The sequence below is a fragment of the Acartia tonsa genome, chromosome 3 (assembly GCF_053477335.1).
Source record: "Acartia tonsa isolate MP-2025a chromosome 3, ASM5347733v1, whole genome shotgun sequence".
NCBI lineage: Eukaryota > Metazoa > Arthropoda > Copepoda > Calanoida > Acartiidae > Acartia > Acartia tonsa.
In genome coordinates, this window is record NC_137262.1 from 8,550,984 (window position 1) to 8,577,500 (window position 26,517).

At 31.5% G+C, this 26,517-nt stretch overlaps 1 protein-coding gene and 2 long non-coding RNA genes across 3 annotated transcripts in view; 2 read left to right on the forward strand and 1 right to left on the reverse strand.

The window, feature by feature from the left end:
• The first annotated feature begins 362 nt into the window (after window positions 1–362).
• Window positions 363–1,175, forward strand: LOC145315084 (uncharacterized). The gene is made up of 2 exons (XR_013877949.1): window positions 363–472; window positions 1,082–1,175. It is a non-coding gene; the product is annotated as an uncharacterized LOC145315084 (long non-coding RNA).
• Window positions 1,176–2,698: 1,523 nt separating this feature from the next.
• LOC145315085 (uncharacterized) lies at window positions 2,699–3,847 on the forward strand. Its single transcript, XR_013877950.1, has 2 exons — window positions 2,699–2,917; window positions 3,697–3,847. It is a non-coding gene; the product is annotated as an uncharacterized LOC145315085 (long non-coding RNA).
• Window positions 3,848–11,024: 7,177 nt separating this feature from the next.
• LOC145313219 (metabotropic glutamate receptor 8-like) overlaps window positions 11,025–26,517 on the reverse strand; it is a 156,071-nt gene continuing 140,578 nt past the window's right edge. The window contains exons 20-24 of the mRNA XM_080152517.1: window positions 21,859–21,961; window positions 21,282–21,390; window positions 13,272–13,400; window positions 12,558–12,746; window positions 11,025–12,158 (exon numbers count right to left, since the gene is read on the reverse strand). Coding sequence (XP_080008643.1) covers window positions 11,310–12,158; window positions 12,558–12,746; window positions 13,272–13,400; window positions 21,282–21,390; window positions 21,859–21,961 — 1,379 coding nt within the window. The 3' untranslated portion in view covers window positions 11,025–11,309. The remainder of the gene's footprint in view (window positions 12,159–12,557; window positions 12,747–13,271; window positions 13,401–21,281; window positions 21,391–21,858; window positions 21,962–26,517) is intronic.

Sequence of the window (26,517 nt, forward strand, 5' to 3'; positions counted from 1 at the left end):
GATATATGTATGTAAAGCTTAACTAAAGTAGTAATATGTATAGTATTTTCAAGCAAGTAAAATTGTACTTCTTTGTAATTTTTGAGTTTATCATATGATATTAGTATATAAGGATGTTGTCATCCTTGTTTTTGTACTCATGAGTCAAGAAGATAAGCTATGTACAAATAAACAAAAGGTTAGTTATAGATTTATTGTTTTAATGTTATCACTTTAATTGTGATAAGTTATTCTACAGATTTTAATTCTGCCGTTTGGTCGGCTTTGCTGACCGAAGTATTCATCAATAGTCGATTTTAGGAGCATTCTTTTATCATTTAAGCTTTACATTAAGATTTTATATTCTTGTCATTAAAATTTTCAGTTCAAAAATGGATTTTTTATCACCATTACCAGAAGATGTTAAAAGGATTTTGTTCAAATGTTACCTCTCCTATGGGGAGCAAGCTGCTTTGCGCCTAACATCTAGAAGGTTAGTATAGACTAAGTTTAAACCTTCCAGGTTTTTAGTAGCGAAGTAACTCTATACTTTGTCCGTCTGTGAGAAACAGTCCGGTGGAAAAGTGATTTTCTTGGCTTCTATTAATGATTATGAAGATTCCCTATACTACTAAGCATAAAGATATGATATATTTGGTCCGTTGGTCTGCCGGTCATGCTACAAAAGACCAATGCATAAATTTGCTAAAAGATTTTTCAAATGGATTATTTAGACACATGTTGTAATTGAAATTTGTTTCATATTACCATCCTGGCGGTTACAAGATACTAGCAAATCTGGGAGGTTGATTAGAAAAAATATATTTTTTTAATACTTCAACAAAGCATTGAAAATGGCCAAAATACTAATGATATCAAATATAGGTGTCTTGGTCAATTTCAGGTTTCAGTTGTGATAATCCTCTCCCGACCAATAAAGGTCCACGGGGCGGCCTGTCTGTTTAGGGCAAAACAAATATAATTTTAAACGATGATATTATATAACTGGTTGACCCTGCTAAGTTTCCTGGCGTTCTGGAGCCGCCAGGGCGGTAATAATATTTTTAAAAATATATTATATTAGCTGTTTATAATCATTTAGGTTAAGTGAGGAAGTAGTGGAATTTGATACAGTTTTTGACAACCTCAAAGTTCCTCTGAAATATGATTGTGAAAAATACACTGAAGATGAAAAAGTTGACATCGCCAGAATCCTTGAAAAAATTGAACGCAAACCATCTTTTCAAAAAAAGAGAAAATGTGGAAAGTTACAATTGACAATTTACATCAAATGCTCTGGGAGCAAATGTACCCATTCAGTGCCTCCATTTTTATCAGAATGGAGTAAGAGCATCACTAATATCGTCTTCAATTGTGCGTTCAATGTCCACAAGGAACCAATCAACGCCATGCTCAAAAAACACCCAAACATGACAGCTTTATCCTTTCATGATCTAGGACATGGTGTCTATACACATTTATGTAAGCTAGAAAGCGCAACGCTAGTTCAGTTGAAATTAAAGAATTCATCATATTTTATGAAACCCACCGAAGAGTTCAAAGTAAATCTTCCAAATCTGAAGTATCTTTCCCTAGCTGGCAAAGACTGTTCACTTTTCCAGAATATTATACGTAAATTCAGTCCTAGCCTACTGGCTTTCAGCTATGATGTTGATTGGTCTAGCCTGAACCATCTAGAATTTCCACGGCTTCAATATTTGTACACCTTCGGTGGATTGCCCAAGACTTGTGGTAACCTGGAATTTTTACATCTAGGAATGATAACACATAAATACAATAAAACAAGGATGACATCATCTATAAAAGCGAAGCACTGAAACGGTAGGACAAACGGACATCAACACTTGTATAGTGTCTAAACTGAATAATCAGAATGTAAAAGTACAAGAGTCAAAGCAAAATTGTAAGTAAATTTGTTGAAAAACTGCTTGATACAGGATAATGTTTATGGACATACTTACATTTTTAGAACTTGGTTATAGAGTTGCTTCGCTTATAATATTGTTCTTTGTTATCCCAGAAATCAATATACCAAAAATCAGATCAAACGGATACTTAGATCCATAAAAATTTTTTGTTAAAAAAATAGAAAAATCAACATGTTTAAACTGGACGTACGGAAATTCTGGTAATGATTATTGAGTTGCTGCGCTTTCTAAATCGTACCTAACTACTACAGGAATCATCATGCAAAGTTTGAAATCGATAGGACAATTCTAACATGCATAAATTAACGAATAAAAGCTATCTATCTCGGACGGACGGACGGACCGATCCTAATTATAGAAAAGCTTCGCTTTTAAAAACTGCATATAAGTACTTTTAATGTTTTCATTTTCGATACTCAGAGTATTTACATAAGGCTTAACTTTCCTTATGTCTGTTTGATTTAAATCTTTAATTTTCATTGTTTGTTATCTTTTTTTATGTTTCAAAATATAGCTACAAATTTGGTTAAAGCTCTTTATAGTGCCTTTAAAAAAAGAAGTCATATAATACAAATGACTATTGATAGGATATCACACAGAATAAATTACCGATAGCAGACCAGTATACAATTCAATTGACCAATGGTAGGCCAGTAGGACGTCATTTTTATTAGGTACTATAAAAAGCTTGTATCTATTTCGAAACACATTTGGTTTTAATGCAAACCTTCTTCCCCTTCTAATGATGTAAATTTCTATCTAGATTAGTGTTACCATTCAATTGATATCCTAGGACATATAGAAAATTATTATTTAACCTCCATTGACCTGCAAAGCATGCCAAAATTAAAATACCTTGTCTACAACAAAGAATTATTGGTTGTCAAAGATTTAATTGACAAGTGTAAGGAGGAGTCTAGAAATATGGAGTTCCTCAAGTTTTATGTGAAAAAGCTCAAAAATAGCCAAGATGATGATGAGCTTGAATGGTAATATATTTCTTTACAATATTTTTAGTGGAATTTAGCTTAAAAGCTCGGTTAAAAACCTCACTAAAGCTGACATGTAGAGCTCAAGTTTTAAAATACTTAGAATTATAACTGTCTTAAATGACTGGCCTTTGCAAAACTATAATTTGACTAAACCTACTTTCCTGATAATTCAAACGTAATTGATATCTCTATTCAGTTTAAATGCCATTGAAAATTTAAACACATATTTTATAAAATGAATAAATTGGGCATAATTATTAATGATATACCAGAGCTGGATCTTTTAATTTGTAGCCGTTGCCGTAGCCGTAGTCGCAGCCGTCGCCACTGCCAGTGCTGCCAATTTGTTTCAAATATCGGTATTAGGTTAGTGGCTGTACCTCTGGCCACGGCTACGGCAACGGCTACACATTTAAAGATCCAGCTCAGTTTACCAAACTTAAAATTAAGTAGCTAACCACAAAAAAATCATGGATAGAAATACAGACAAAGAGTAGATGTTCATTGTTCAAGAATACAATCATAGAAATAACGAAAACTAGACAATTTCTTTAATAAGTTTTAATATTTATATTACTGATGGACCGAGAGACAATGTAAATTACATACTGGAAGCTTTGCAGAAAATCTTTACCAAAAAAATGTAGCCTTCTATCTTGTATAGAACCCGAGAAAATCACATTTCCCCCATAGCGTTAATTACCGACCGACGGACGGACAAATATTAATTATTAAGTAGCTTTTATACTAAACATTATTTTGATTTAATGCTTTAGGGATAATGAAGAACCAGGTGTGAAAATATATACAGAGAGGACTCAATATTGGGGGAGAAATATGAGAAGATTTTACAGCAGGCATCCTGTGGCCGCCAAAATGGTCAGATATCATAGCCTGAAAACAAGCTACTTCTAGTATTCATAAACATTGTTTTGAAACTATCATTAAATATGTTTATATTTTATACAATATTTGATTTTTAAAAACCAGATTACCTTTGTTAATAGATTTTTAAAACTATAAAATATTATTGTATCTCAACAAATGCTTCCTATCTAAATTCTTTTAGAAGCAATGTTAGCAGTCTTCTGTATCAATACTAAAGTAGTTCGTTGTAACTGTCCAATTTTCGATATTGTAATTGGTTAGACTTAAAAGCCTTATATAAAAAGAATGTAAGAATTAAAAAAAAATTTTCTAACAGAATTTTAAGTAGTTATATGTTTGTGTTTTTCATTGAATCTTGAAGATCTCAAAAACAGCTGTACAACTGTTCTTAAGTGGTTATCAGGGGGGGGGGGGGCACGTAACTCGGCTTCTATTTAAAATAGACAGCTGAAATTTGTTGTGAAAAATTCCTGTATCTATGAGCCGCCAACTATAATATAATTTACTTTGTCTGTTGGTCTGTCAATTATGCTATAAAATTTATAATATATATTTTGTTATACAGGTTTTGTGCTTTTCTATTTATCTATGATTTTGTTTGTGCTTCGCTACTTATTGATGCCATTCTTTTACTGTAGCATGACCGACAGACAAACAGACCAAGTAAGTCGTATACTGTATGATAATTGGTATGGGGTATCCTCACAACAACAAAAAACAGCAGTCTATCTTTACGTCTCAAACGGAGAGACACAATCAATTATTAAGTAGCTTCGCTTCTAATAATTGGAGATTGGGTTATCTAGCAAAACCTTTTGTAGCTGTTTTAATTAAAAGTGTTGAAGTATCGCGGAACTTTATGGTTTAGAGAATATTATACTCTCACAATGAGATCATATACGTGATTTAATCAAAACACCACAACACAAAAACAAGGATGACACCATCGATAAGTAGCGAAGCATTAATAAATTATGGAATGGTCAAACAAACAAATTGAAATATAGAGCAGATATTCAGTAGTCATAACAGAAAAAGCGAGTGACTGTGGAACCTAGTAAATGTGTCGAACTATGACGTCAGAAAAAAATAACAATTAACCAATGAGAAGCCAGCATTCACTGCAATTGACCAATGGTAAAATATATAGCGGTCTCTCATTGGTTAATTGTTAATTTTTTCTGACGTCTTAGTCAGACACTTTTACTGGGTTCTTGACTGTGGAAAAAATCTAATAAAATCACGAAACCTTTATAAAACTTTTGAAGCATGACCGACAGACAAACGGACAAAATAGTGTATATGCGCATATGTCATACGAATCTTCACTCAAAATTTAAGCTTTCTATTTTAAATAGCAGCCTAGAAAATCACCTTTTCCCAATGCCGGTCTTACCTACAGACAAGTGAATTATAGAGTATGCTACTGATAAAAATCCAATTTCATTACACTAACACATAGTAACAAATTAAAGTATTTCTCTACAATTTCTGTCTGTATGTATGTATATCAATTGGCTAGTTTTAATCAAAACCTAATTTCTATCAAACTCACCTGAAAATACTTGTAATTTATTGGTTTGAAAGTCTTGTATTTATAGTAGCTAAGCCCAGGGATAAAAAAAATTAACAATGAAAACTGAATAATCTTTATCCAAATCTTAATTACACAGCGGCTATTTTTTATTTTCCCTTCAATTCCCATAATATTATTTGAAAAAAGATTTTTATTTTAGAATTATATGGCCATTACAAATGTACTGAGACAATCATATTGCATAAACTAAAAAGTATAGCATAGTTTTAAAATTTATGGTTCCCAATCAATTTAAGTTCAATATTGCTCTCAACAAAAACGAGAACATCCACAAGTAGCGAAGTTTTTTTGGTCAAAATAGAAATTATAAACAAAGGTAATAAATATAGAGAGCTGGTAGGTAAGTATTGGGCTGTTTATTACATGGCATGTTTATAACATCGTTTTCTGATTCATTGGCTTAACAACTTTGGGACTTCCATTGATTTTGATTGGTTGGTTCATTAAGTGTCCAAACATTACAATCACTAACGATAATCTACAGAAAGAGTTATTTTGTTTATTACGAATTTTCTGCCATTGTTCCATCCCTTTAAATCCCTGCAGAAAGAGGGAATTGAGCCAAAGCGGGAATAAGTTTAAGTATAGTAACTGTTATAGAAAATCACACAACACGTTTAAATTGTGGAGTAGCATCGTCTTTAATAATATAGTCTTTACTTGCAATTTAAATTGACATTGCATGTTTAGATAAAATGCAATATTTTGTAAGAAGAATTGAAATATATTGAAAATATTTCATTGTGTTTAACTTTTTTTAGATTGATTTATACCTTTTTTTTAAATAGTTCATTGTCAATTGATTAAGCAAGTATGGTAAATATTGAATTTTTTTTATTATTGAATATTTTTGTAAATTTTTAAGTAATATTTGACATGCAAATTCAATATTTACAAACAAATGCAAATGGCTTGACAACCCCCTATTCTTAGGATCGATGTAAATCGTTGAAAATCGCCTTGGATAGATAACGTTATAGTTTTGCTGAATTTTAGACATTTTGCCGTTCTCAGCCGCAGCTTGCAGCTTCAGTATTACAAATGGCTAAAGGCTACTCAATATTTAATTGTATTTTGTCAACTGGAACTGGTTTCCTCTCACTTATGGGCGAGTGGATGCAATTTCAGCTGGATTAGAAATATTCTACAATATATTTTTCTTTATAAATTCAAATCTTAAAATCTATTATTGACAAGATCAGTTATAAAAATTGTCTAAATAACATGCGTTTAAACATTGTCAGGGACAGTTTTCAATCATGCTTTTTTGTTGCTTTTGGTATATATTGGGGTAAAGATTCAGTTGTAGATTAATTAGTATTGCCCTCTCTCATCTATATTCTCATACAGAGTTTCAAGAATGACATAAATTTAAAATATGAATACCTGGCCATGTCTCTCAACCATCAGACAACTTGGTTTTAAGACAATTTTATATTTTGTTGACAACTTTATAGGCTCAGTAATTCGGACAAATTAAGGCCACATTCTTGATTTCAAATATGGTACTTTTTGAGTTTAATAGAATACTTACAATATAACTCTTTTTAAAATTTGTCAATAAAAAAATAAAATAATATAGAAAAGTTTTATTTCAAATTGAAAAAAAGATGAACAAATCGCCAAAAGCAACCCTTTAGAAAAAAGGATCTCTAATTACAATATTACATTTTTTGCCATCATTCTTTATATGTTACTAGCAGCTACGCCCCTAGAGTTCTGTAGGGGCACTTTAGGCCAGGGTATTGGAAGTCGCCGCCCCCCTATTTTCATTTAAGTTTTAAAAAGAAAAGATAATTTTTTGTAGGGGTGATTTCCCTTTGGAGGGTGGTGTTAACCTCCCCGAAAAAATTATGCACCGGTTAGCGATATCCTTCGGTAAACAAAGACAAAAAGACATCCTATAACTTTTGTATAAAGGATTGAAACATTTCTATATTATAATGTAACAAATTGTAAATTTCAAGAAAGCCGACTCACAAGCATTATCTTATTTCCTTGACTTATAGTAGAATTTGATAATTTCGGACAGTTTAGGCTTAAGATATTTTTAAAATTAAATTAGGTTCTTTGTAATATTTTGTGGCTTTCTTTTACTTTACTTATTTGCTGTTTAATGACTATACCTACATGGATAACTAATATTAATACGATTTTGTTTATACTGAAATATTATTTCTCTAGAGTTTCAGTAATTTTAACCATTACTTGCACGCGCCTGACATAGTAAGCTGCCATTTCTTTGATATTACAAGAGGCCATTATAATGCTCACTAGAAATTATAAGTTAAAACCTTATTCAAGCACACTTCCTCTATGCTTCTAAATAATTTTCAAAGATTTTTCAAATTTAATACAAAAGTTTCCGAATTTACCTTGGTATGAAGTATTAGTATAATGAAAGGAAATGAATTGGAATTTAGGATCCTCTGTCTATTACTTTGCCCCTTTTAAAGTAGCGAATCCTCTCTTTAATTCACTTATATCTGTCTGACTGACATGTTGTATTATTCATCTTATATTTAACCCTTTATTTAAAACTTGAAGCTGTGCCCATAAAACCTAAGGGCTCTATATTCTAAGGGACACGAAAGAACAGAAAAATAGTATAAAACTTTCACTCACTGTAAAGGAGGATCAGATCGGTTCAGTGGTTAGCGAGATCCTTCGGTGCACAAAAGAAAAGCTTACTATTTTATATTAAAGGTTATTGAGTCGTCTTTAAATTTAAATGCTTAATATGGGTTGGTCATGTTGGTTTGACAGACATTATGCAATATTAAAACTAATTAATATGCTTGATATAAAGGTTGACATTAGAACCAATATTTCATTCTATTACCATAATCTTATATTTGTCAAGTAACGCTAACAATGTACTGTGGGAAAATTGAATGAAAATCATAACCAAATTATTTACTTGCTTATTTTAGTGTTCTATAAGGCAAGATTAGGTTGGGCCAAGTAAAACATTATTCAACTTTTAGTCTAATTGTGTATTTAGTTGACAAAGAAAACTGGCAATTTTATCATGTCAGTATTAAAGTAAATGAATAAAGGGGACAAGAGCTATATGTAACTCCACCAACGGGGAGGGGACCCTGTGCCGACATATATTTGGATCTTTGAATATCAGCAAATAGCGTCAGGATTATAGACACAGCCAAAAGAGCAGAAAGAAATTTGCCAGTAGACAAAGGGTCCCCACCATTTGGGCCAGTTAGTTGTCTGGGTTATACATCTATACTTATACATTTATTTCTTAGCTTCGCAACTTTTGGACAATATCAACCTTTTTTTCTCATCCTACCCTTAAATTCAAGCGTAAATGTCCCTCAAAAATTTAAATAATTTGTCAATTATGTTTTTTTTTTATGGGATTAGGCTACAAATTAAATTGCTATTTTTATTAATGTTGGAAATAAGTCAACCTATTTAAACAATCACATATAAAAGCTCAAATCCTTTTAGATCATAAACTTATGAATCAAGTCTTGTTCTTTTCCAAATAATATGTTTGTAATTTTAAGTGCTTTTTTATACTTCTTGTCATATCAAAATCCTGATTTTTATCCCAGTTAGGAAAAACATTCATTTTAATCCCCCTCCCCTCCCTTTAGGAATTAAAACATGGACGTCCTTAATAATGGATGTAGAATATATACATGGATATTATGAAAGTGGAAAAATTGTCGTCAATTTAGGTTGCTTTTTACTCAGTCATTTATTGGTCAGTTCGTTACTCAAGTAGGATAGGTAAGCGGTCGCTTTGCTATTTTGATTCAGATGGATATAGCTTATTACACAAAATATTTTTACAGAAAAATCACGCAACCTTTTCCATAAAAGTAGATCATAATTCACATTAATTTTTATTCAATATATTTACAAACAAAAATAATAAAGTACACAATTTATAAGTTTTAAGTACATTTCATTTTCATAGGTTTTTAACAAAGAATGAATTTTCATTTATTATAGACATAAGTTTTTTTATAATTTGTAAAAAATCACAAATAACGACTAGAAAAATAATATCATCTGATCATTTTATCATAAAATTCTTGAAAAACAATGAATAGTTTCATAAAGAGCACTTATATTTTATTGAATAATTTTTTTCTAAAGAAGATTCTATGATTTTTTCTTCATACACAATTAGAACTACATTTATTAAAATCAATTCTTCAACAGCTATTTTTTTTGTCTGAAATTAATATACAAAATTTTAGGAAAATCAAACTCTTTAAATGCCTTTCATGAAACTGACAAAAAATATAAAATTTAAGCTAAAATCTTGAACTGATATAATTTTTTAATAGATTTACATAGCCTTTTAAAAAAATAGGATAAAATTCAGATCAGATTGAACAAGACTATAGTATAAGTTGAGCATTAAAGCTTGGGTTTTTACATTAATAATATTTTAATTATGGTCACTTAATAATAATAATTGCTGCCTTTTTAGAAATTCACATGGGAAAAAATAGTCATTAATAATATAATAGCCAAGGTCATGAATACATTAGATTTTTTGTAAAATGGCAAACAAAATTATTTAGAATTTAAAAAGTGTTTTAAAGCTTAAAAATGGAATGAAAAGAAGGTGTATCAACTTTTTTTTTATAGCTAGCCGGTTCTTTTAGTAAGTAGTAGATGTAAAATTTTTCATAGAATTCAGATATGCAATCGGTTTTTTGTAGACCTCTTATTTTTTAAGTAATTTAAGTTTTAAAAAAAAAAATTAAGTTGATTTTAAGGTACTAAAACGCAACAAAAAAAGGAAGAAAATGGCCATTATGTACAAAAATAGTAAGATCTTTAATTAGACACCTTACTTTTTGAATTTTGTCAGGTAATTATTGAAAAAATTGATTTTTTTAAACCCACGAGAATAAAAACTTTGAACTTAATTTTATCATTTCACAGGTAAAAAAATATGGGTTCATATATACCTTTAGAATCAGAAAAATATTACGAATCCATTGTAAGCAAAATTGAAAAAAAGTAAAAAAATAAAAAATAAAAAAATGGCCTATTATATTTTTTTGTTCAGGCAACACTTTCGTCATCCCCTCTTTACCCCCTCTTTACCCCCTTCCCATTTTTATACTCAATTCAAGAATTAAGACGTTGCCTGTATAATATAATATGATATTTTCATATAATTCCTTTTATTGTAGTTTATATACTATATTGTAAACTTTTTATTTCAATTTTGCTTAGAATGGATTTGTAATACTTTTCTCATTCTAACAGTATATATAACGCCTATTTCTTATGCCTGGGGAATGATAAAATTAAGTTCAAAGTTTTATTCTCGTGGGTTTAAAAAAAACCAATTTTTTCAATAATTACCTGACAGAATTGAAAAAGTAAGGTGTCAAATTAAAGATCTTACTATTTTTGTTCAAAATGGCCATTTTCTTTCTTTTTTTGTTGCATTTTAGTACCTTAAAATCGACTTCATTTTTTTTTTAAAAAACTTAAATTACTTAAAAAATAAGAGGTCTCCAAAAAAACCGATTGCATATCTGAATTCTATGAAAAATTTTACATCTACTACTTACTAAAAGAACCGGCTAGCTATAAAAAAAAAGTTGATACACCTTCTTTACAAAATTTACTTGTCAGAAAACTGCAACTAATAGTTGTTTTTTAGGTTAAAGTAAGTTTTTAGCATTTATGACTTGGGCTTAAGATTTTATGTTTTACAATATTTTAAAAGGTAATTTAGCAGGTAAATTGGATAGTAGAGCACAAAATAATAACTTTAAATAATTGTTCATGATTTCTATACACACATACTTTTATTCGTTTGATTTACATTTGTCATAATGAGGAGTTAGGGATAGAGAGAAAGTTTTAAATTTGTATTTTTGATAAACCCTAATCTAGAGAAATTCAGGGCGTGAGATGGTATACCCTATTTTGTTTATCATAATATGGCTGTTGTGGTTTGGAGTTTGAGCCGCCAGATTGCGGCAGCAGCCCAGCTGCGGATAGCAGTAAGCCGCCATTATCGTGGCGGGACACTGAGTTGCGCCCCGATTTCCCGGATTTCTTGCTAATCCGCGAGTCGGGTGTGCGCGAGCACCGCTTGACAGACTTCAACAGCGGTGTTGTTGTTCTGTGCGCGGCGGATGGACTGTCACGCGGCGACTTGGAGGATTTGCGAGTGGTGGCCGCGGATGGAAGGCGGCTTGTGTTGGCGGAAGATGATCCAGTGCCGCCTAAACGGCGGTATTGGTTAAGATTTGAAAAGTGATAGTGGCCGGGCGAGTGCTCCCTTGACCAGTCTTGGTAGCTGGCGGTGGGAGGGTGGTTAATTCCAGGGTAACTAAGATAATTAAGTCCATTGAAGCGCAGCGCGTGATGGGTAGCTGGTTGCGGCGGGTTGTAGTGACGATGATGGCGGAATTTTCCCGCTGCTCCGCCACTTATCCTTGGACCACTATTACCGCCGAAATACGGTGCACCATAGCCAGCACTGTACTGAGGAGGGGGTGGGGGATAGCCGGGATAGTAAAGCCCACCTCCAAGGCCACTGGCAGCCGTGGTGGCAGGTGTCCCACTAGTACCGCCAAAATCGTTGTAAGTAGTGTATATTGTGTCATGATCCAATCCTCCTGCACCGTGCAGCTTGAGTCTTCTGACCTTGCTCTGCTGGGAGATGGTGTGCATCTTGGGAAGGAAGATGGTCGCCAGGATTATGTAACCAACTAACAATAGGCTTACAGCTACACTTGGATCCTGAAATAATATATACGTTAAATCAATATAAATGAAAATTTATAATTATAAGAATGAAAACTTTAAGTTACTTTAGGGTAAAAAATAATCAAATTTTAAAGAAGTCCTTTTCTAAAATTTAAATCAGTCAAGTAACAGTGAACTGCCAGCTTGTTAGCTGCTGGTAGATTACTAATAAAAGTAACAGGATATCTATGATTCTATGTGTATGTTTGTCTGTCTGTCTTTCGATTATAGAGAAGATTCGCATAGTTTCTGGGAAGTTTGATAACTATTTTGGCGGTCACCACCTCAACCCCTTAAAAATTTAAAGTGCCCTTAGATTAAAGGCATCTAGGAGGCATAGCCGCATGTTTAATTAATTTTAAAATGCAAAGCTTTTAAATCTACTGTTTTTACCTGGAACTCAACACTGCCAAAGAATATAAGAACCGCAGCAGTGATGAATATGGGAAGGATGAGAATGGTGGTGACCAGCACCCATCTACCCTCGTTGTAGTTCCTCTTGATCTTGAATACGGAGACAGAATAGATGAAGGCAAGCACCAGCAGGATTGTTGGGTACAGGTGCAACAACAAGAAAGTCGACTGAAACAAAAATATTTCAATTACAGCAATTGAGATTTTTTAATTAAAAGCAGTTCTGGGACAAATTATCAACAAATTTATTCATAATTCAGTTTGTTAACAAAAGAAAGTGTTAATGAAGGGGAGACACTTGACTTGAAAAAAAATTAAAATAAAAGATTTAAATGAAATTAAAATATCTTCTTGGAACCTTTTCTATAGGACAGTATAGGTTCATACTTTTGTTAAATACAATAACAAAAAATCATGGAGGACAGGGAAATTGAACTGTAAATAATACTGTTGACCAAAGTTTTATAACTACGATGACTTAAAAATGTCTGGTACTTTTTTCTCATTATTATTTATTGATTCAAAAAGGTAGTTTCTTTACTTTTCAACCAATAAAATTTTAATTTAAAGAAGGGGTAATTTAGTATATCTCCATTGTATTTTTATATTATCTGAATTAAGACAGCTTTTTGACGCGTGAAACTTGAAATAAACTTTTGACCAGACAGACCGTCAAAACTATGAAATATTAACCTGTGATACATCGCAGTGTGCATAGTCAACTGATATCTTAGTTGGTATGGGCATGTGGAGGATAAACCATTCGGTTGATATCACCACTTGAACCATCACCATGAAGAACAGAGATAACATCTGATTCACCTGAAAATTTATATGCAATTCAATTTTATTTAATAGGAATATTAAAATAATAAAAGAGGAAGGGGAAAACTGTAATAATTTTGTTTTTTTAAAGATTTGAATATTTAAGAAGAAAAATTTTATAGAGTGGGAAGAATAAAAGGGATAGACAAAAAATGTAAGAGAAAAAGGATAAAGCTAAAGAAAGAAAGATAGAGAGAGAGAGAGAGAGTGAGAGAGAGACAGAAAGAGAGAGAAAGAGAGAGAGAGAGAGAGAGAGAGAGAGAGAGAGAGAGAGAGAGAGAGAGAGAGAGAGAGAGAGAGAGAGAGAGAGAGAGAGAGAGAGAGAGAGAGAGAGAGAGAGAGAGAGAGAGAGAGAGAGAGAGAGAGAAAGAAAGAGAGAGAAAGATAGAAAAGTAAATAAAAAGGATCCGACAATTTGAAAACAAAGTATAAATTTAATAAAATAAAAACAAGAAAGCAAATTGATACAGAAAACATAGAAATAAGACATAAGTATGGAAAGATAAAGAATGTCTTAGTCAGCTAGGCCTAAATTCCGAGAAAACTGTGCAGAATTTTTGGCAAAATAAAGTAAATTTCAATGAAGTTAACACTTACAAATTGGGCAAAAATTGTGTTCATTAAAAACAGCCTAAAATGTCAATATGTATGGTACCTTTATAAGTTTATAGATTAGCTCAAAACTAATTCAGTTCAGAAAATATTTATAACAAGTTTTGATATTGTAATAAGATTAATTTGTTACATTTAAAAAAATCTAAAAATGGGCAAATTTTGCGAATTACAGGTGTCCGATACCATATTGAAGAATATGGGAATTCAATCATAACTGTTCCAAAGTGAGATATGGTCTCAAGTTTTAACTGAGAGAGAAAAGAGAAAATTGCTAAATTGGAAAAGAACATAGAATTAATAGCGTAAGAGGTTGTCTACACTCCCCTAAAATAGGACAAAAGGATAGTTGTCTTTTACTTTTTTCAGCCCCTGATGAATTTTGTTGATATAATAAGTTTAAAAGTTAAAATGTCCATAAAAATAATTAAAGAAAATTTAAAATTACAGTAAGGATAATAATAATCATTGTACACTACAGATAATTATCCATAATGTATGTATTGTATATACAATGTACTTCTAATAATGACTTAAAATTTCCTATAATTATCTATGTACATATATTGAAGATCGCAAATTTTAAGGCTCATTTGCCAACAAGAACAAAACAAATACCAAGCAAATTTTTATGTTACACATCTATTTAGACTAGCAATTATAAAGCTTCGAACAAGAATTGATCTACAGATTGGGTAATTTTGTATAATATTAATGGAGATGTAATTTCATATAAAAATGTAATGAAAAAAATTATATCAGTCTGTTCTACTAAAATTTATCAGCTATTTGACGGCTAAAATTTTGGTTAAAATCTCCCTTAATTTTAAGGAGAAATCACTTTGTTCATTCATCTTTCGCATCATGAGAAATTTGATCATTTAAATACAACCTAGATTCTAAAGCTAAACTCAAAACCTAAATTAGATTTTATTAGTTGTTATTGTAAGTATTCAAAATAATAAGTATACATAGAAATAGATGAATAATATCAAGACTCAAAATATTGAATAAACAAGAATAGTACATGTCTTGTTCTATCATAGTTGTAGAGTTGCTATACTCCATATACATGCAGCTCGAGACAAAATAACACCTTTCAATATGTCTATAAAAGAATGTACATTACAAAGTTCTTTCATGAAAGTACTGAGTTAAAAATATATTAAAAGATCTAACGAAATAAGATGCATAGAAATAACATTATTAAGTGCTTTGTTTTTTTTGTCTTTATTTTTTTCCCTTACTATCCTTTTGATCATAGACGTCCAAGGGGGGGGGGGGTAATGGGGCGATTACCCCCCCCCCCCCCAAATGATTTTGGGGGTGCCGTAGCCACCCCCAAAATTTTGTCATTTTACCTCCCCCATTTAAAATTTACCCCTACCCTGGGGGTGCCGTAGGCACCCCCAACCATTTAGGAAGGGTATTTACCCCCCCCAAACAATTTTGGGGGGGTAAATACCCCCCCAAAATAAAAAATTCCTAATAAAAATTTTTTTGCGCGCTTCGCGCGCATTTTTTATACTATATATTTAATAAAATTTAAATTACCCCCCCCCAAAAATTTTACCCCTGGGATAAATTGTTTGGGATGGTAAATACCCCCCCAAAATAAAAAATCCCTAATAAAAAGTTTTTTGCGCGCTTCGCGCGCATTTTTTAAACTGAATATTTAATAAAATTTAAATTACCTCCCCCAAAAATTTTACCCCGGGGATAAATTTTGGGAGGGGTTAACTAAATTTACCCCCCCCCAACAGACTTCAGGGGGGGTAATTACCCCCCCCAAGCAAATTTTACCCCCGGGGTAAAAATTTGGAAGGGGGGGGGGGTAAAAAAAAATTGCGGCGCGCATTTTACCCCCCCCCCCCCCCAAATACGAGTTACCCCCCCCCTTAAATTTTTTTACCCCCCCCAAAAAAAATAGCTTCGACGTCTATGCTTTTGGTAACTTAATTTTTAATAATAGCTTTGCCTTTAAACGAAAGTTTTTTTAAAAACATCTTTAAAGAATAAAAAATCTAAATATTGCTAATTCTTTCTTGGGCAGAGTAACTCTTCAAATCATATTTTTTATTTACTTTTTCATTATACACTTTGAAACATTTACATATAAATGTTTGAATTAAATTGGTACGTGTGTTCCTTTTGGCTATATGATTTTAAAGCCATTTTACAATAAAAATAAAAAGATTTTGTTTTAAAATATCTAAACATTAATTGTAAAAAAAACAACACGTTTTGAATACATTCAAAGGTTGATCATAATTGACCTTTTTAAAACATAACAATATTTAAATAAATTAAAATCATAAAGGGGATTAGACATCTGAAGAAAAACTGTTATACCTTTTATAAAATTAGGCAGGTGCAAAGTTACAGGGAGGGAGGGGACATTAGGGACGTTATTACACTAGTCCCCAAAGCTTTATAATAACGGTTTCTTAATTGTTGGCTTAACAACTTTGGGGACTTTTATTCTATTTTGATTTTTTTGTTCATTAAGTTGATTCTACAGACGTTTTAACTACTAATTGTAATTATGTGTATATATCATCATAAATATATGAAATACGAAATAAGTGTAGCATCTAATTATGATTATTAGATGACAGAAAAGACCTCGCAAAAATCTAACATAAACGCCCTTGATCAAATAAAAGGTAATTAATTAAATTATCTTAAATAATAGTAGTAATTAAAGATAATAAAATGTAAGTATAAAATTATTAAATAATAGTAGTAATGATAGTTTTATCTGCCAAAAAATGAAGGAAACAAAATTTATTATTAAGGAATTATAAAAGCAGATAAGAAAGGGATTTAGAATAAGGAAGAGTAGAAAAAAGAAAAAAAAGTATTGATTCCCAAAATATAAATCACTATTTTTATACAATATAAAGATTGGGAGAGGGGAGGTTTATCCTCCCCCAGGACATCCAAGATTATTTTTTGTTGGAGAATCTGGTCGTGCTCACGGCATCTCAAAAATGGTTTGGGGGTAATATAAACCTTTATCCCCCCCCCCCATCCCCTTGGACGTCTCTGATCCTTCATTGACCAAACACTGTTTTTTTTTCTGGGTTGGATGAGTATGTTTGCCATTCCTTCGAAACAAAAAGTATATGTTGCCTTTTAAAATAAAGATATCATATCTACAATTTTCAAGGAAACAGCAATAGTTAACTTCTTTAAAATTTAAGATAAATTACTGTATAAATTTCAGGGAGAGTTTGAAGTTTTGTTAATTTATATCACTTTCTCCTTCAAAATATTATAAGACCGTAATAGGTTTTTTCCCATGCCTATATTTCTGAAAAAATGTCCATAAAAGGGTAAAAAATATATTCATTTATAATCCATTATCCAAGAATCCTTGGAAGTTTTAAAGATTAAAGGCGTTAAGGACACAAATACAACCCTTCAAAATTTGCTTCTTGACTACAAATATGCTTCAAAGATAAGGTAATTCAGTTGCACTCCTATTCAGCTTACATACTATTAGTATTCAACCCGCTCTACAATGCGGCTGCTGGTAGACAACCGTCACATTATGAACCAGCCGCTCTAATTTCCCTACATAATTACTTCAGTCGCCATATTCCCCTTAATATGCAATCGGAGTAAGCTGCTACCAAGCCCTGCTTTAAATTTTTCCTATGGAAAAAATACAACATGTTATAAGATTTCACCGTAATAGGTTTTTTCCCATACCTATATTGCTGAAAAATTTTAAATATACGGATTATTTCCAATTCATTATCCATGAATCCTTGAAAGTTGTAAAGATTAAAGGCGTTAAGGACACAAATACAACCCTTTAAAATTTGCTTCTTGACTACAAATATGCTTCAAAGATAAGGTAATTCAGCCGCACTCCTATTCAGCTTCATACATACTATAGTATACAATCCGCTGTTATGACAAAAACATTCATAGCTGAATTTTTGTAGTGACCGCTAAAAATAATGCGGCTGATGGCAGACAGCCGCCATTTTTATCAACCAGCCGCTTTATTTTCCCAGCATTTAGATTTAAATTGACTTTTTCCCTTTAATATACAGTCCCAATTAAGTCCTACTTTAATTTTATCCCATTAAAAATATTCAACAATTAGGAATTTTTTCATATCAGAAAATGTCTAACATTTTCTTTTCATCTAAAAACCGCTGTGGTATAATACAATTAAAATAAACACAATTTAAATGAAGGTTTGGTTTTAAAAATTGAAAATTTATGTTTGTTTCCTGGTTTTGTGGTTTTCTTGTTCTTTGACCACATTAGGACATGTGTAACAAATCTTTTCAAAACTATTTTAAGTAGCGTAGCTGATATTTAACTTGGTCTCTTCTTTCCGTCCGTATTATTGTAACAAATTAAACATAAATTGAATGAGCTGTTAATTGTCGGATTTTAAAAAATCAAAGCAAACCTAACGTGTAAGCTAAGGAAACCTTTTTTAGTGAGAAAAATATGGACAAGTGTGTCCTTTTTTCCCCCGTTTACTATGAGGGAAAAATGTCTCTGAAATGACAAAAATAACGGATTGCATTTTGTTTTGTTATTTGAGGAAATAATTTGGATACCTAGCTAATAACATGGAAGAAATAGGATCTTTGAGTAATCTAGGGAACTAAGTTAGATTTAAGTTGTCTTCAATGAAGATAAAAGCAATATTTCAAAGGTCTCTCAAACCCTTAATTGCAAAGACAATAAGATGTAATATAAACTTTACTACATCAATATTTTCTTATTATATTGGCTCATCTCTGTTTAAAGTATAGTCATCCTACAATAATCTGATTCCAAAACATGATGCTTAAATAATAAATATCTTACAGTTACAAGATTAATGACATAATAAACAAGCCTTAAAACCACTAATTGCTCTTTTAAAACTAAGATTTTCTGTGCAGGGATAATGAAATAGGTTGCCAAATATTTCCAATATGGCTTCGAAACCGATTATTATACCGGAACCGGTTCTAATACATACTGAAAAACAATTACTAGCATCGTATTACAGACGATTTTCAACGAATATTATAGAATAACCATAAAATAAATACAAGTTTTGTTAGTCAGGGCCTTTGGCACCTTGGGACTGACAAAACTGGTTTAAATCTTATATTTTTTGTCTGGGGAATGCTGTCTATTATACGATGCTAAAAATAACTATTCATTTAATTTGCATATTTTAGCAATCTTAAGTTCCATTAATTCCTGATTCAGATGTACATTACTCCTAACCAACTTAGCAGATTTTGATGATCTCATAACTTTAAAATTTCCTTATTAAGTGTAAAATTATATTGTTATTACATTTCAAGTAAAGAATTATTTCAATTTTTTTCCCATACGGTTTTAAATGGTCTGATATTCTTGTCAGTTTTCATACTGTATTGTACATTTTGAAGCGTGCCTAACTTATAAGTGTTCATTTCTGTATGTTCTTTAATCATCAAATCTCCGTTAATGTTTATAAGAAAAGTCCATCGGATTTAAAAGTAATCTAGACTCTTGGGTCAAGTAGTTGTCTGGTAGATATATCTATACCTATACATTTATTGCTGCTGCCAAACCCTGCTATATATTCATCTAAGTGGTTAAAAATCAAAAGTTAATATAAATTGAAATCTTAACCGTCCTAAGTCTGTGGCAAATTTTAAAAAGAGGCACAGTATAAGAATTTAAATTGACCTATTGTAATAATTTTTATCTTCGCTTTTTTAAAATTTGTAAAGAAAATGTCACTTTTACAAAATATAAGATTACAATTACGTAAAGAAATACTTTTTTTTGTGAAATTTGTTTAAAGATTTTGACAAAAGTAATTGCATTCAAATCATCCTAACAATGTCAAAATATGCAACAGTTAACAAGAATACAAATATTAGAAGTAACATAAATTAAATAGGCACAGTTACAAGAGACAATGCTCCTAGATGACTCTAGTAGCACTTTAGGGAAGTGGTGGGGGATTTGACCCTCCACATTCAATCTATATTCTATTCTCTTGGGAAATTAGAGTTACCCTTCCTAAAAATAGTTATAAACTTTCTCTGGACCTCTCACACTTTTTTAGGCTAAAACTCATATTTACGAGGGAGTGAGCTGTTATAATAGACCATTTTGCTTGCAGAAGGAAAATGGGCCTTCGCACTGTACTTTGCGGTAGACTAAAACCTGCAATTATGCAATACCTAAGGCCCAGTAGTTTTTAGATCTTACTTTAGACATTTTTATATCAACCAATAAAAGGATTATTAAACCTATCATATCAAACGAACAAATAGGTTTATAATATCTTTACTCCTTAGAAAATTAGCTGAATAGTGAAATAATAACAACAAGGCATCTTTTCACTTTTTTCACAGTGACAACGGGATAAGCCATTGGCAAATGCATTTATCTTGAATCTAATGTTTTTAATATTTTACAAGAACTTTATTTCAAAGTTATTTTTATTTACATATCCAATTTCATATAGAAGTAAGTTGTGTGTATGTAGGATTAAATCTTGCAAACGGCTGGAGCGAAGGATTTTCAGGGAAGCTTAGTGTTGACATGTCTTAGTATTTGGTGAAGTTTGGCTAGGTCAATCCCCCAAAAGCTATCAACCTAACACAAAAAAAGTGTACCCACCCCCACTTCTCCATAAAATGTTTGTTGAGGGAAACCCCCCTCCCTCCTCAGATTGAACATGCAGATATCCAATTATTCCTGGTCATTTCTTCCACTCTTTTTTCCATCCTTTCTCACTGGATTTCAAGAATATAAATGGGAAACATTTTTTCACTGAGAATTTTGTTTAAAAAGCTTTGAAGAAGATTTGACAAAATGTCAAAATTTGTAACAAGAGTTTCATCTTTTAAATCAAATTATACTTTTTTTAACCTTTCATAAATTGGCGCTTTTACTCAAATGTATATTTGTTATTTAGATTTTGATAAGAAAAAATTTCAGATTCTAGCCCTAGCGGGGGCTCTAGCCATTCAGGGCTTTTATCCCTACAAGGATCTTCAAACTCTTACTTAACCTAACCTAGCCTTAAAAAGATAATTAAATACATTATTCCTTCTTCAAAACGTCGTTTGTAGAAAAGAGTTATTAAAGTTTGATGATTTATAAACCTATCTATTTCAATAGATTAACTTACCCTAAATAATAACATAATAACAATTTTTGAGATTATGTTATGTATTACCAGCTACCGTTCTATCCCAAACACATCTTAATCAAAGAAATTACTAAAATCCTTACCTGTGGAATCTTGCCTCCTAGACCAATAGAGACAAGACTTCTAAGCTGCATTACTTTCAGTAGGAGAAGTCCAAAGCATAAACACAGGGCCAGGGGATGCATAAAATGTCTAGAACAAAAAAAAAGTTTACAGAAATCAAATTTTTAAAAATCACACGTAAAGAAGTGATTGACCATTCCCTTTTTTATATTGAAATTCTTTTTAGGTGGGCAATTTTTTTTGGGGAAAGGTGTCCCCCACTCTGAAAATTAGCCTAAAACCATCACAGGACCATTCCCTAGGTATATTCCTTAAAAAGACCAATCCGATCGTTTCAGCTGTTAGTTAGATCTTAAGCGTCAGAAAGACGGAAAAACATCATTCTACTTTGTAGTTTCTATTATAGAATAGTTAATTTAACCCTAACCTCTTGGGAAAGGCAGGTAAAACCAGAAAAATAGCTATTCAGACCAGCAATTTTCAAGATCTTAAGCTTCAGACAAAAAGCCTTACTTCTTTATATCATAGAATATATCTTCATTATTCTTCATTTTACAAATATTTTCAAACTACCAAATTGCAGGATGTAGCCTATACCTGATGGCACAAACTGAAGGAGAAGGCGGGAGGAGCCAAGAGACAGGTGAACTGAAGATGAACAGGTTGCCAAGTAGCAACAACAGACCCATGCTCTGATTACCTAAATAAAAGTATAAAGTTAAAGGATGTTCTAAGTGTTTTATTTCAATTATTGAAAATTAAATCCTTAAATCCATATCTAAAACTAATAAAAAAGGAAATTATGTTGTACCCTCTCCCAAAATATTAATAAACCTTTCCAGGACCTATGAGAAGCTGCCCTGTAAAGGAGAATTATATCGGTTCAGCGGTTAGCGAGATCCTTCGGTACAAACAAACTGACAGAAAGACAAAAATCCTGTTACTTTAATATTAGAACTAGCGGCTACGCCCTTAAAAGCCTCTAGTGGCACTTTTCTATGTTGCGTTGAAGTCTAAGTAAAAAGATTAGGATTTTTTTGTGATTATCTTGGGACGGTGGTGGTACCTTCCACCAATATAGTTATAAACCTTTCCAGGACCTATGAGAAGCTACCCTGTTAAGGAGAACCCGATCGGTTCAGCAGTTCAGCAGCGAGATCCTTCGTCGGTACAAACACACAGACAAACAAACATCCTTTTACTTTATTATAAGGATAAGGTATGTGTAGTTGTATATTGTTCACTATTTCTATATCCCTTATTTGTTTTAAGTAGAAGTTTTTTATATTTAATATATTTAATCGTGTATCTTTTATTATCATTTTTGGTTGCATTCATTTAAACATGCACACAGGGAGGGAGGGAGGTGACATTGGCCTGTTTATAAGACTAGTCCACAAAGTTTTGTTATTCTCATTCGTTAGCTAAACAACTTTGGTAATTTTTATTGAACTAGTTAGCTCATTTAGTCGAGCTTCCAAACTTTTCAACCTATATTTGTAATCTGCAGAAGGGAAAATTTTGTGTATCATCATTGGGGATGTACATCTATTTATCGACCATTTTCTTATCCCTTTAGATACATGGCATGCACACGCACAGGTGCATGGTGTTGTAGTTCCAATCTACAATAATTTACAACAACGTTAGCTTCTGTAGTGCAACTATATTCTTGCTATCAAATATGTGTAAGTCAGCCAATTTAAATCTTGACTGGCCCCGTTGTATGTAGAGTGTTGTCAGAATGTTGTAAAAAACGTTAAAATCAGCATGTTTTAATGGACGTACGGATTTTCTTGTATCGATTCTGATTTTTGAGTATCCGATGTTTCCGATGTTAAAATTTACAATAAGAGCTAAGAGTTCAAGAGATTAATTTCAGCTATATAATTTGTTTTTTTGTAAGACAATGTTTAGTTATCAATATTACATTTCTCCAAAAATATTCTCAAAAAATATGTTTGTAATGCTCATCTTTGTAAAAATGATTAATACGACAAAACTATAAAATGCAATATTGTAGTTGCACTGAAGATGACTGTTGCAGTGTGTAGTAGCAGCATAGGAAATACATCCGTTTAGTATAGTTGTTCTTCATCTTTGCACATTAACCTGTACCAAAATCATAGTTTAGTATAGTTGTTCTTCATCTTTGCACATTAGCCTGTACCGAAATCATAGTTTAGTATAGTTGTTCTTCATCTTTGCACATTACCAAAATCATAGTTTAGTATAGTTGTTATACATCTTTGCACATTAGCCTGTACCAAAATCATAGTTTAGTATAGTTGTTCTTCATCATTGCACATTAGCCTGTACCAAAATCATAGTTTAGTATAGTTGTTATACATCTTTGCACATTAGCCTGTACCAAAATCATAGTTTAGTATAGTTGTTCTTCATCTTTGCACATTAGCCTGTACCAAAATCATAGTTTAGTTTAGTTGTTACTTTGCACATTAGCCTGTACCAAAATCATAGTTTAGTATAGTTGTTCCTTTGCTCATTAGCCTGTACCAAAATCATAGTTTAGTATAGTTGTTCCTTTGCACATTAGCCAGTACCAAAATCATAGTTTAGTATAGTTGTTCCTTTGCACATTAGCCAGTACCAAAATCATAGTTTATTATAGTTATTCTTCATCTTTGCACATTAGCCTGTACCAAAATCATAGTTTAGTATAGTCATTCTACATTTTTGCACATTAGCCTTTACCAAAATCATAGTTTATTACAGTTGTTCCTTTGCACATTAGCCTGTACCAAAATCATAGCTTAGTATAGTTGTTCCTTTGCACATTAGCCTGTACCAAAATCATAGTTTAGTATAGTTGTTCTTCATCTTTGCACATTAGCCATGCATAGTTAACTCTAAATTTGCGCATTTTTACATAAAGCATAATGGATGTATTTATTTCTTAATGCTTTTTAAGTTTGAAAGTTGTTTTCTCAATGTTTTCAAAAACATTAATAATGAAAACCTAATCTTCCTAATCCGTGAAAAAATGTTAATGTTTCCACTTCTATCAAAAACCATTACCTCATTTTTACCATTATTGAAGATTTAAAGAATGATAAATCAGAAATGTTTTCTTACTTTTACAATTTTTGGAACTATTCAATTGAATAATGCTTCCCTAAGAAGTTTCGACTTGCATTTAATGTTAGACCATGACCGACAGACAAACATACAAAATAATAAAATCACATTTCTCCCAAATCGTCACGGACTGACAAAAGAATAATACTAAAAAATTCCGGGACAGCCTAATAAACATTACACACAGAAGTGTTTAGATTTGTTGTCTTCGATGCATTACCTAAAAGGCTAAATTGTTCTCTAAACATTTTTAATTGCCAAAATGTACAATTAAAAAACAGCATTTTTTATTGGTAACTAAAATGTATTAATTTAGCATTAAGAATAGATGTATAGTTCCAGTTTTTAAAGCATTTTTAAAAAGTTTTTTAAATATTTTTGACACAACCAATAAAATTACTATACTTAGTCTAACTAAACACTTTTTAACGCACATTGTTCCCTTCTTTTAATAAATACATACTAAACAATTACTGAGTTGCTGCGCTACCCCAAAGATTAAAGAATAAATGCTGAGAGTGAACTGTATGTGTATGTATCATCCTGTTCTATATGATATAGGATTGTCATAAACTAATTTTACTCATAAGTTTCACATATTTGTTTATATGTTTACATTTATATCTCTACAAGAAAAGCTACTCTTTGATTTGTTTATGCATAACTAGTTTAAGAGCTTTACAGTAGTTACAGTAGTACAGTAGCTACGTATTTTATATACTCAGTCAAAATTGTGAAAAATGTTCACAGTTTATGGTCTGCATCTATAATATTTTTTGTAACAAATTAATAGTAAATTACGCCTGTACCAATCTGGTACAGATATAACAGCCTTGCCTGTCACTAACATTTTCATTCCTACACACCACACACACACACACACACACACACACACAAACTTTTCAGGGCAGCCATATTAAAAATAAGAGCTCCAGGGGCTTTAAGAAAATTGTAGCCGCCAATTACAAATTAATTATTTTAAGTCAAAAACTTATAAAACTTGTCTTAATATTTCAAAATTACTTTTCTATTAATTGCAAATCAAGCATGTTTTATCTTGCAGATATATTCAATTTTCAACTAAACGGTCTATAAAAATACTCTTACTACAGACTTTTGGCTTATTTTAAACAAAGCTATGATATTGTTAGAAATTATTTTAGATTTTTATTGGTTTGAGAGTTGGTAACCCTGATATTGCCTATCTGCATTCTGTCAACTCTTAACAACAGTTTTGGGTGAGGATGGGATACAAAAAAAAATCTTCCTTCCATAAAAATATGCTTCTTAGAATCACAGCTCAGAAATCAATCCAATTACATAAGAAAGCAGTTTTGCCTTTTAAGATCTCTCTAGCCACTGCACAGTGGGCCAGAATGGCCCAAAACGGTTCAAAATTCAATAACTCGAAAACTATTGGTTTTACAGAAAAAATTGTAAAATATGAAATGTCTATCTATGCAAAAACTAAAAGTTTGCTTATTTGTGTATACTCAGTTTTGGGGGAATTTTCGCGGATTTTTTTTTCAATTACTACTAAACTTCATTTTACAGTTTCAACACCAAAAGAACAATTTCATATTTTTAAATTTTAAGCAACTTTGCTTTTATGTACAATTAACCTCTGACCACTCCTTCATGTGGTTTTTGTGAATTTTTCGCGGATTTTTAAATAAAATACTACTAAACTTCATTTTACAGTTTTATCAAGAAAAGACAAATTTTATAATTTCAAATTTTAAGCAACTTTGCTTTTATGTACAATTCACCTCTGACCCCTCCTTCATGTGGTTTAGGTGTATTTTTCGCGGATTTTTCAATAAGTCACTATTAAACTTTGTCTGACAGTTTCAACACCAAATGAACAATTTCATATTTTTAAATTTTAAGCAACTTTGCTTTTATGTACAATTAACCTCTGACCCCTCCTTCATGTTTTTTTAAAATTTTTCGCGGATTTTTCAATAAGTCACTACTAAACTTCATTTTACAGTTTCAACACTAAAAGAACAATTTCATATTTTTAAATTTTAAGCAACTTTGCTCTTATGTACAATTCACCTCTGACCCCTCCTTCATGTGGTTTTGGTGTATTTTTCGCGGTTTTTTTAACCTACAGAACTTCATTTCACAATTATTGGTTGAAACGTTTGAACA